Source organism: Erithacus rubecula (genome assembly GCF_903797595.1).
Source record: "Erithacus rubecula genome assembly, chromosome: 8".
Lineage (NCBI taxonomy): Eukaryota > Metazoa > Chordata > Aves > Passeriformes > Muscicapidae > Erithacus > Erithacus rubecula.
Window position 1 is genome coordinate 19,790,342 of NC_136659.1, and position 12,512 is coordinate 19,802,853.

At 37.1% G+C, this 12,512-nt stretch overlaps 1 protein-coding gene across 2 annotated transcripts in view; it reads left to right on the top strand.

Moving 5' to 3' along the window:
• COBLL1 (cordon-bleu WH2 repeat protein like 1) overlaps window positions 1–12,136 on the top strand; it is a 75,033-nt gene extending 62,897 nt beyond the window's left edge. For both annotated transcript variants that reach the window (XM_079310991.1, XM_079310992.1), the window contains exons 10-14: window positions 2,289–2,547; window positions 5,033–5,118; window positions 6,452–8,064; window positions 8,670–8,852; window positions 11,547–12,136. In XM_079310991.1, the coding sequence (XP_079167117.1) occupies window positions 2,289–2,547; window positions 5,033–5,118; window positions 6,452–8,064; window positions 8,670–8,852; window positions 11,547–11,633 (2,228 nt within the window). In that variant the 3' untranslated portion in view covers window positions 11,634–12,136. The remainder of the gene's footprint in view (window positions 1–2,288; window positions 2,548–5,032; window positions 5,119–6,451; window positions 8,065–8,669; window positions 8,853–11,546) is intronic.
• Window positions 12,137–12,512: the final 376 nt, after the last annotated feature.

Here is a 12,512-nt window from a genome sequence, read left to right on the forward strand (position 1 = left end):
ATGGAGCTATGGATAGGGTGTATAAGCAATAAGGCAACAGTATATAGCCAGTATTGCTGTAAGTTCTTCCTAGTAAGAGCTGTAGACTGAGGGTTTGGAAACAAATCAGAGTCTGAACTGCTCCTCTAGGGAGTTACCTGCATGATGTAAGTGAAAGATGGTTGTTAAATGTTGTTTGTGTTCAAATGTATTCAGGTTTTATTCTGCTGCAGCAGTGACAGCCCAGGTCTGAAATGAGTCCCATTCACTAGCAGACAAGGCTGATGTTATGCTGACAAATGAGGTAGAACATTTTTGAAGAAGTGTGAGGACTCTTTTTGCTTGGTATTATCCATTTGTAGGTCAGGTTAGTCCACTCCAACACTTGAAGTGTTTCTAGCACAGCAATGAACAGACTTTTACATAGCAGGAATGTCAGGAATGTCTCCTATCAACCCATGCTGTTTCCATCCTAGGAGATACAACTTGGTCTTTGTTACACTCCTCTCCAGAGAAAAAGCAGCAGAGAAATGACAGCAGTGCCTGGGCACAAAGCCATAGCAGCTCCAGAATGCTTCCATTTCTCTTGTCAGAAGTCCTGGCTATTCTTTGTTGTATAATTCAGGTTTCCATAGAGTATTTAGACTGAAAATCTGTCTTTGTTCCTGTAGGTGGTAATGGCTCAGGCCCATGGCATAATAGCCTCACCAGAGGCAATGTTCTAGAGAGCCACTTATGGGCTGTGAGATAATCTTAGCTGATTTAGTGTTTGCTCACATTCTGTTATGCTTTGTTTGTTCATTTTGACATATATATTTAACTAGTCACACATGAAATTATACTGCCATCACTAAAATGATCCCCCAAAGTATGAAGCTGCTGGGTATGAGTTTTCCCTAGGTGTAAAAGGAGTTGGTGGATGATGAAAGGAAGACTTACGACTAGTAAACCTGCAGGAGTCTGTAATACCTGTAATGTAGCGCATTTGTCTCTACCTGTGCTGAAACCACGTGGAAGGAGCTCACCTGCACCACTCTGCAGTCCTGCCTTTCTTTCCTTGGGGGTCTAAATCCACTCTGCAGTCAGCACAATGGCATGTGTTGATCACATTGATTAATGTGCAACTGCAAAATGCTATTGCAATATTGCAATGTAAAACCAAGAAATAAATAGTAAAAAGTTTAGGTTTTGTAGTTTCTCTGTAATTCTGAATGAGTGTATTTGGCATTACTGGACTCTTAACTATTTACCCTATTCTAAACATTGAAGTTTCTGTTCTGTGCTGAGCCTTTCTCCAATACATACATCTTCTTATTATTTTTCTATAACACTGTACTTCTCTAGAGGTACTGGAAGTATTATAGACTAGAGCTGCTAAAAAAAGTCAGTCTAAGTGTTTTTTGTACTCTGGGATGTGTGACTTTCCAGTATTCCTTTTTGTTTTCTTTGTTGACTTTAGTTTATGTTTGGAAATTTACTGATATTACTTAGACTGAAACCTAGTTGTCCAAGTGCAAGGCTTGTTCCAAACAGGTGTCACTGCATCCATAGGTGATAGGAGTACCCTGGTCAGGTGTAGGTGTATCTAGTAGCTCAACTTCAAGTACACTGATTTATTTGTGTCCTAATCCAGCAACTTAACCTTTTAGTTTAACTGTGCTCTGGCTGCAAATGTCAGGATTTTTATGGATTAGCACTTTTCTATGAACTTTCTTTTCCTACTGTAACTTTGAGCACTGCACAAGACACTTTAGTACACTTAGGATGGTTATGGGAAACTTTTGATAGTGGTGATGGAACTTGTTCAAACCATGGACAAAATTGATATTGGGTTACTCTTTAGTTCTTGAACATTCCTACTTTGATATAGAGGAGCTCTGTATTTTAAAAGTCATGGGAGAGCTAATGGAAGAAGTATGAGTAAAAACAACTGTCCATGAAATTTGGGATTATGAGATTGTTAAATATATTTTTATCTATCTTAATACCTGGGTTAAATATGGAAAATATTTTACAGTAGGTACAGATACAGAACCAGATAGACAGTAGCATGATGATCAGAATATTCTTGTGTCAAGAGAGAATTGAAAAGAAACAGAATTCTGTGAAGTCTGAATGGATCTCTTAATTTTTTTTTTTTTTTTTTACCTGAATTATGAAAACAATTCAGTTTTCCTTCTTCAAACTGGGTAGGCTGCCTTGAACAGTCCATTTTAATCTACAGCTTGCATTGAGAGCTGTGGGTTGGTTTGGGTTTTCTTGGTTTTGGGGGTATTTTTACTTTCTTGTCCTTTCTTTTGTGAATGTAGATGTAAGGAACTCAGAATACAATCTGGAAGAAATTGATGAAAGGGAAGAGATAAGTGTGCAACAGGGAGACGACAGTGGAAATAGCAGTACCTCTCCTGGGATAGGAGAGGTTACTGCAGCCTTCAGCTCTGCTGAGGTACCACTGGAAAATGACAAAAACGATCCTGCCTCATCAGCTCCTGTTCCTGGCAGTGTTCCCATAGACAACTCGCAGAGCTTCAAGGAAGAAAAACAAGAAAATATGAGCACAGATGGCAAGTAAGTACGTTTTGTGACAAAGAAAGGAGCATTGGGGGGACAATGGGGGAGGCAAATAAAATGCTGAGTGCTGTTTCATTGTGAAGCACAGAATAGAGAATTGTGAGAGAGGAATGAGCTTTAATATGCTTAGCTTTCATTGTAGCACTCTTCTGTGCACAGTAATTCATGAAGCTTTTCAACAAAAATGACAATGAAGTGTTCTGCAGTCTATTCTGTTTAATCTTCCCTTTCCTTACTACTCAAGCAGCTGGAGCCCAGAAAAGCTGAACCCAGCTCTAAAATGCCCCGTGTATTTACTAGAGCAGCATGCTGCAAAAAGAAATTTGGATTGATAAGTTAAATAAAAATATACAAATTCATTCTTGCAGATGGGGGAAAATGGATACATCAGCCATTTCTGTTCTTTTGGGTATGATAATTATTGCTTGCATGTTTGTTTTGGCTTTAATTTTTATTTTTTCTTTTCCTTATATGTGGTCTTGACCTGTCTCAATCCATTTGCTCTCAGGAAAACAAGTTAATTCAGCTTTTTTAAAGAATAAACACATTAGTTTCCTTAACCGCTCTTTTTCCCTTCTGGTGATGCTGTACCTTTGCCCTTCAGCATGTTTGTTAAACTACCTGACTCAGCAGGTTTCCAACATGAGTTAGTGCCTGCTTGAAATAAATGTTGATTGTCCAGAGAAGTCCCATTGTGTTAATGTAATTCACTATTTCTCTGTTCCCTGGGGCAACTAAGCTGGCTACTGTTCCCAAATTAAATTGAAAGAACTATTTCGATTATTGTACCGAAGCCAAAACGTGTGACTGCCCTAGTAGCCAAGAACTTTCAAGGTAGTAAAGAGGTTTAACTTGTATTTGAAGGGACATTTTTGTCAGTCCAAGGCCAAATGTGGCTTTGCAAAAATGTTTGATGCTCTGTCCTGGTGAATATTGTCCCAGTTGATTGGGTGTTTCTCCTCTTTGGGGGTCTGATAAATTGTCTTGAATTTGCAGTTTATTAAGCCTGTGTTATTGGGCCAGTTTGCCTAATTGTCCAGGGGATGTTTCTTTCCTTTCCCCCCTGTGAACTGGTAGCAACCTTTCATGTCTTAATAATCCTGATGACAATCAGGTAGATTGCTCTCTGGCTTTAGTTTGGCAATTGCTTGCTGAATTATCTTGGGGATTCCAAAATGAGGAGTGGGATTTCTCTGACATTATATTTCTGGAAAACTTAATTTTGATCTTATTTATAAGATCTAGTTACTTTGAGAAGTGTTTCTTTAAAATCAAACCAGGAATATATGCAAAATATTCCACTCAAAACCACTGATTTTTAGAATGATACTCGGTGGTGTTTTGGGGCTTTTGGGTTTGGTGGGGTTTGATTTGATTTTTTAAAAATTTCCTATTAAAAATCTAGTTTAGCCTGTAGCTAATAATTTCAGCTCAGCCACCCAGCTGTGTTAAGAGTAATCGAGCTAAGTAAGAGTACAGAGTGCAGGACTGAGCTTTAACTTTTTTCCAACAATAATTTTGAGAGCATATGCTCCTGTTCAGTGGCTTATGGGACACTTACAGTATGTTTGGGGCTACACAGGCAACATGAGCATGGATGGTTATTGAGAAGTGTATAATTTTAAATGATTCAAAGTAGATGTGTCAGCTCAAGGCACTGGTTCTGACAACTAATGCATTTGATGTGGCAAACAATTTGAAATCTTCATAATGCCAGTGTTTCTAACTACACATTATAAAAATATCTTGAAGAAAGTTTGAAGTTTTAAGAACTTCAATTTTAAGTATTTTTGCCTTTTTCATTTAGCTTTTGAAGCCAAGGACTTAATATGTCCCCCACCCCCAAAACGATGAGGTTTTTATTCAGCATTTTTGCAGTTCTCTTGTCTCCCATGAAATGAGGTAAATAGATATTGTATGTATTTCCAACATGTTTAGTATGCAAGTAACATGTTGTGTCTATTCCTTTGCTGTTCTCAAGATATTTCTTGAAAGGGACTTCTTTGAGGAGTCTGTACTGCTCAGCTCAGTTCATGTGTTCATACACAGTCAGTGTCTCATGCAGCATGGTGGGGACAAAGGGACACAATTTAGATTGGGCATTGTCAGAACACTTTATGTAAGTGAAAAACCTTTGTGGCTTCACTGGAATGGAGTTGCTATTGGAAAGTGCTATTGGCTTGTTGAAGCTGCACGTGTAAGCAAGAGGAGGGGGAGAGGAGAAGGCAAGACTGATCATCTGCTTACACAGAAGCAAGTGGAGCTGCATGTCATTTTGGTAAAATATCATGGCAGCATTTCCTCTTTTTTCTTTTTTTTTTTTTTTTTCTAATCGGTTCTGTTGAGTATTCCAGTGTTTGGCAGAGTGGTTCTGTTTTGTCCATCTGTGTTTGGAGGCTATTGCCAGTTCTCTTGCATCATTCCTTGTGTTTACTGAAATGAATGGTACCAGCCTATTTAATATACTGTTGTTGCTTTGCAGAGGACTACAGACTAAGATAAGCAGTGAGGATGCTGGATTTCAAACAGACAGGAAGCCTAAAATTTTAGGTCAAAATAAAGCTGATGGTGAGTAGTTCCCACTTGTTAATACTTGAAGCTTGAACTTTTCTATTCCTTTGAAGAAATGGCTATGTAGTCAACTCTTGAATTGTTGTCATCAGTTTATTTTCTTTACACTAGCTCTAGTGTGTTTTCTTTGAGATGAGGTGGCAAGAATTGGCTGCAGTTGGGGTTTTTTTTGGGTTTGTTTTTAATATATTTTTGTTTTAGCAGTAGTCAAAGCTGTGTTGTGCTTATAAGGGTGGTGTGGGTGGGACAGTGGAGGGGGAATGCTGGACACAAAGGTAATCCTGCCACATGGGGTGACATGGCTCCCACATCCCACTGGGGAAGAAGCAGCCATCAGTTGTTCTTTGCTTATGAAGTTAGGGTGAGTTTTCTGCATGAAAACGCAAATATTTTTAAGCACAAATAAAAGAAAGTGACACACTGATCTGAAACAAAATGACGACATCCTGTGCATCTAATGGGTCATAAATTTCCCTGTGGATTTAGTGACCTGACTGATTTATTTTACTCTTTTGTGACACTGATTTTTAGATTTATATATTAGGCCTTCTATAGTCTTTTCTACTCAGTACACCTCTGTTAATAAATCATAACAACACAAGTCCTGTTTATATGGGATATAAATTTTAACTGCCATTTTATAGCATACATGAAATGAGGATTTTACCCTCTCCACAAAATGCCACTCCATATGACTATTCCTGAAGAATTTAATTTTCCCAATATTGTGTTTTAAACAATTTGACTAAAATATTCATGTGTTTGGGAGATGATCACATGTTTAGTCCAGGGATAGAAAACTGAATTATCAAACAACTAAAAGGTAGGAAAAAATATGTGTGGCAAATTGCTCTTGTCCATATGTTTTTAAGTTGTTTTCCTTGTACATACCAAGGTGTAGTTGACAAGATTTGTCATTAAAAGTGAAGAACAGAAGCCACAAATGTGTGGAACTAAATAAAACCTGCATCTTACTAAATATTGAATAGTCCTTGAGCTCTTGAGTCACTGATGCCTGTATAATGAACTGAAATTCATTTGTACTTTTAAAATTGTTCTAGAGTAATTTTTTTCTATTTAGTTGATGAATGGCATCTGTAACCTGTTTATTTAGGAAGAATACCTAAGTTAGAGTATAATTATTTTGCAATATTAGTCAAATATAAACATATCTTTAATTACCTTTAAAAGGGTTAAGGAAAATATTAGCATCAGTGAGAAGCTAGTAATTGTTACTAAGTACACTGGATGCAGAGCTTCATGATGTAATGGGGAAGATAGAATCTTTTTGTAATTTTTATTAATTTTGGAATCTGTCTTTAACTTAAAGATCACAGTGATACAAAAATCCTTCCAGCAACAGAAGAAGAGAAAGAACTTCAGACAGCTGAAATTAAAACAGTAGATTTTAGAGAAAATAACAATCTTGAAGTTGACAGACTATCAAACTGCCAGGCATGTAAAAATGACATCTCTGTAAGTCATAGGAATTATCCTCAACTGATTTCAGAAAAGCAAGATGACAAAACAAATCAAACTGGCTTGGACACGGTAAAAACTCAGGATGTTGGAATTCAGACTTTGGATAGCAATTTGGGAAGGACCGTGCAGAAGGAAGTTATTGTTTCTCAGGGTGTTGAATCATCCACATTTAGAGAACTGGTCCCTCAACATGACAGAGATAAGAACAGCTCCCTTGTTCAAGTGATGCATGGAATGCATCAAGAGAGTGAAGATACTTCAATAGAACAAAATCTTGAGACACAAGAAGTTACTCATAAAAAAGTAATTCCAATAAAAGACCAGAGTCACATCTATATAAATGGCAGTGATTTTGCTTCACCAGAAACAACTGCTGAAATTCCAGATGACTCTCCTATAAAAAGTCAACCCTTTTATAGACAGGACACCAAACCTAAACCCAAACCTGCTAATGAAATTACAAGGGATTACATACCAAAAATTGGGATGACTACTTATAAGATAGTGCCTCCAAAATTCTTAGAAATGATGAAGAGCTGGGAATCGGAAGTTCTATCAGATCATAAGGATCAAGAGGTATCTACTTTGGAAGACCCCAAGGAATTCATAGTGCAAACTGAAATTCCTCATCTGTCAAAAAGTGTGAGTCCTTTACAGGCTGGTTCACAAAATGAAGCTGCAGCAGCAAATGGTCTGCTGCAGAGAGTGAACAGCATTTCTGAACATACTGTGACCTCTGGAGCTGAGATTACTACTGAGGGCAACCAGATGGAAAGACAGTCTTCCAAGCAGCATGTCCCACTGATGCTGAGCTTGGATAATACAAATGCTTCTTCTGAGACTCAGGACAAGTCAAATGCATTAAGTCCATTAAGTCCTACAACAAAGCCTAGTTCTTTTTATCTGCAGATGCAACGAAGAGCTTCAGGTCAGTATGTGACATCTGCAGCTGCCAGAAGCACGGTTTGTTCTCCTAATTCAATTCAAAATGAAGTTAAGAGTACAGAGATGGGTAAAAAAATCACATCACCTGATTTGACTTCTTCGGCTTTACAAACAACAAGTATTCCATCTCCTCCTGCAGATCAAGAAAAAGTTGATGATGGAAAAAACGCTGAATCTTCCACCTCTCCTGTTAAAAGCAATAAGCCTTTAAGCTTTCCCTCCTGCCCTCCAGCACCGTTGAATCTAAGAACTCTCAGAACTTTTGCAGTTCCAAAGCCATACTCTAGTTCAAGACCATCCCCTTTTGCTCTTGCTGTCTCATCTGCAGTCAAAAGGTCACAATCATTCAATAAGACGCGTACGATCACTAGCCAGGCACCCAGGGAGGAATTGCCAGTGGAACTCTCCTCTGCCCCTTTGGCAGCTGGATTCTCCTCAGCTGCCTCCATGCCTGAAGTGAAAAGTCCTTCCTTACAGACCGTAACAGTGGGGCCACAAAACAGTCTAATGGACAAGGTAAACTTTATTTCTAATTCTAATTGACTGGATCCAGTGCCATCAAGTGCAACTGGTGTAAAGGCTGGTTTCTGAACACTCCCTGGTCAGAAAGCGCTGTATTTGTGCAGGGAAAGCACCCTGTGGTGTCCACTAGTAGCACAGCATTATAATGAAGTGCAGGATTACAGGGAATGTTAAAAAGGAGAGCAACATCATTCAGATGATTGGAAATAATTATTTCCTGCCATAATTAGCATCCCCTACTTTAAAAAAACTGTAAATTATATAGTCATTCATTCTGTGTAATACTTACTTATTCTTTATAATTCTGTGTGCTGGTTTCTTAAATTTAATTCTGAGTGGTGTGATCCATTTGGCTTCAAGTGGTCATGCTACAAGCACTCTTGAATGGAGATAGGAAGTTTTGCTGGCATAATTACTTGAGAGAGAAACTATGTGCTATGCTGGAAATGTGGCTGATCTCAGAAATTTTGAACAAGCAAACACTAGAATGGCAGCAGTTTGCTATGCAACCTTGTGCCAGGTTGATTCAGATTTCCATTTATAACTAATTCAGATTAAAAGTTTTTGGCTTCTTTTCCTTCTACTTCCTCCCTTTATAGAAAGGCAGCCATGTGCATAGTGAGCAGAAGAGTCAGGCACAGTCAGGTGCTTCCCCTGAGCACCCACGCCCTGTCACCAAGAGACAAACCGCGATGACGCTCCCGCGCGCTGACCCCGAACAGATCCACCAGAGCTTGCTGGCTGCAATCCGCTCTGGAGAAGCTGCTGCCAAATTGAAAAGGGTGAGTTTTCATCACTGCATCCAAAACAAAGAACTCCTGGTACTTCCTTCAAAATTACCATACTAATGCCTGATTCTAAAGCAGTTAGTTTTGGCACAAACTGCTGCCGGGAGGTCTCTTAACAGTGGGAAGGGAGGTGGGGAAGGTCAGTTTTGCAGAATAAACTGGTGAATGCATCCACAGAGCTTGAACTGTTATTTTCATACAGTAAAAATGTAATAAAAAATCTTCCTGAAATGAAATAGAAGTCTCTAGGTTATCAGTTAAGTATCTCATCCATAAAATCTACTTGTTTGTGTTTACAAGGTTTGAAATGGTATGGCTTTAGAAACCTGCTGAGCAGCTTTGTTCTAGACCTGAAGTGGCTGCAACCTTTTGCAGGCAGACAGCACACAGGTCTGAGACTATTTTCCTATTTATTGGACTTTATCAGATCCTTAATCTGTTAGGCATCATAACTAAGATGTTTCTTAGTGTTTTGTCAACAGTCCTGGAAGGACCATCTTCCCCTACCCCCTCTGGTTAAAAACTTTCTCTCCTAAAATTAACCTGTGTACCTCTCGTTGGGTAAAACAGTCTATGTTTCTAAAATCTGTACTGTTTTAAGTTTGCAACCAGACAATCATAGTCTCACAAAGTTTTCTTGAACTCACATTAGTTTTTTGCATTGTTTTGAGGAATAATTTTTTCATTGCAGAAGGTCGAAGAAATTCAGTAGTCTTTTGTTTTTATTCCTTTTTCTACTTGAAAGAAACTAACGATGTGTGGTAGGTGGATACAAGGGACATTTTTGTTTGTTTTGTGGAAGTCTGTGATTCCCTCTGGTGAAAATCTCGCAGTGAATGGCCAGATAGTGGAACATTGCATTTCACAGGCTTTTGTTTCAGTGTAGTAGTGCAACATCCTCTCTAAAGCTTGTAAATCTCCCATCCTTTCTACAGTGAATAGGAAGACTGAGTTTCCTAGAAAAGTTGCAAGCATGCTCAAGTAGGGTTTGATCACTAGTCAGTAAAACTGTTATAATACACTGTAGAATTGCTTCTAACTACATGTCAATAATCATATTAATAACAGGATAAGATTAAGAAAACGCTGTGTTGTTCAGAATCTGTTAGAGGTAAAATCCTTCTACCAGAAATGCTGTTTGGATTTTACTTGTATATATTTTTATGACTTTTTTTTTCTTCTAGTGCATAATTGCATTCTGAATAATATTATACTTATTTATTTATTCATTCTTTTTAATAGAAATATTTTTAGTGTAGAGTTTGACCCATATAGTCTTTATCAGTCTAGGTACAAAAATGGCATGGGGAAGGGGAGAGAGATAATGACTGAAATTGGTTTTCCTCTCCCTTTCTCTTCTGTGGGTGGGAGATGTACTTTGTCAGTAAATTACATGTTGAGACTGGGGTGATGAAAGGGCTGTACTTTTTAAGAAGAAATTATAATAATGAAGAAGCTGTAACCATAAAGAAGAGTAGTCTGCAGCACAGAAATCTGAACCAGGCTTAAAAAAAACCCCTGGAACACAAACAAAATGCAGTGAAGAACTCACTGAAGTTTTGCCAAGCATAAAATTGTACATGCTGTTCTTTTCACTCTCAGAGTGCATATGCTGTGGTACAGGTATGTCTGACAGCAGAAAGAGATTTTTTTGGCCTACAGCAAATTTAATAAAAACATGGTCTCATTTTATGTTTAACGTGGAGAACTGGCAGTAGGAGGACAGAGAAATTAAGCATTTTGTATCCATAAGTTATTTGCACCCAGAAGTGCTTTTGAGAATTGAGAGGACTAACAGAATGCATACACCTCATAGCTTCCAGTATTCAGCTGCAGTCAGGAAAAGGAGTAATAATCTGATCCATTTCAATAATGACTGACATCTGTCAAAGGCTTGCTTCTCTTTTTACCTCTTACCATACTATCTCTTCTTACAGCTCTGAAAGTAATTTAAAAAAGAAAATCCTGGCACCACTTGCCAAGTTCTTTAATTTTTTTCACCCTCTGTTTTACTTAATATGTTGTGAGTATGCAGTGCTGAGATCTGTGGTCTTTTGTGTTGCTGGTCTTTCCTGTTCAATAGGGCCCTCAGTAATTAATAACCTAAAATGGGTCAAGTGAGGTTTCTTTTCAAGAATTTTTATCTTGAGAATGTTTTCATTGTGTTAACTAAACTCTGTGCTGTGTATGTGGTTCTCATGGCTCTGGAGCATCTACAGCTCCCATTAACTCCAGTTGGAGCTGTTGGGTTATGCAGGTCCACTGAAAATCAGACTTTGGCTATCTGTGCTAAAAAAAAATATTACTATGGTATAAAGAAGTGTTAGCAGATTTAGTAAGAAATCAGATCTATTCAATATTTAATAAAAATATCTTGTTTAGTGATGTTTTTCAAGTACTACTTTGCAACCAGGTGTGGAGAAGCGCTAAAAATTTTGTCTTTTGAATAGTTATACATGAAATTTTTTAGTCATGGTAAAATATGTTTTTAAGCAATATCTTTTGTTTCCACTTCTGTAGAATATATGCTTAGTTAAGAAATCATATAGGGGGTCTTCCATTACAATGAGAAAAACACTAAATGAAGTAACTTTGTGTAACATATTGGAGAGACAAAAATCTGAAAATTTAGTTTAACGTTTCTTTAATATTTTTTCTTTTTTCTTTTTTTCTCCATCCTGCCTCCAGGTTGGTCCTCCATCAAACACCATAGCTGTCAATGGAAGAGCCAGGCTTAATCCCTTGTATTCCAAGGAATTTAAGGCTAATCCCTAGATATTATACCAAATATTTTGCACTTTACTACTGCTTCATAGGCCAACTTAATACTAATTACAAAATTTTGAAACTGTAAATGCAAGTGTATGTTAATATATTTTTGTCAACAGTTATAACAATTTCAAGCTGGGTTTTTGATGCCTTGAAAAGATTATAAGACATGTAAATTATAGTAATATTTTGCCTTTTTCTCTTTATAAAGCTGACTGTGCTGCTAAAAAGTTTTAAGGCATGTAAGAGGTGTAGGTGAGCTTTGCTTAGGGTAGAATGAGAATTGAAGATTCTTGATTTTAGCCTTCAAGACTGAACAATATGCTGAAATTACAGATTGCAAGCAACCTAAAAGTTTTAGATCAAATAATTAATTTTTGATTGTGTATTACTTTTACAGATTGTATGAACTTAAATCTACCACATGCTGCCTCCATATTACTTTATTAAATTAAAATTGTAATTAGTAGAAATCTTAATTCAATGCAATACTTTGTTTCTGTCTAAAATATAGATGTTTTTGTTGCTCTAGCAGAGAGTAATTGGGATATGTATTTTGATTTTTTTTTTATCCTCCTGTAATTTTTTTTCCTGGTAGCACACCACACAAAAAAATCAAGACATAAATTATTGGAAACTTCTGTATTACTGTATTAAAACCTTTCTTAACAGTAGCACTACATGGTGTTTTTCAACTACTCTTTAAATATCTGTATATAATATTTACCTAGCACTCAGACAAGCAATATTTTTTAGGAACTGATTATGTCTTTAAGTAGTTATCAACATATAGTTACTTACTAATAAATAACAAATTCCAGTTTTGATACTTAATGAAATAGAATATTTTTTTCACTTAAAGTAGAACTAAAAAATGAACTGCTT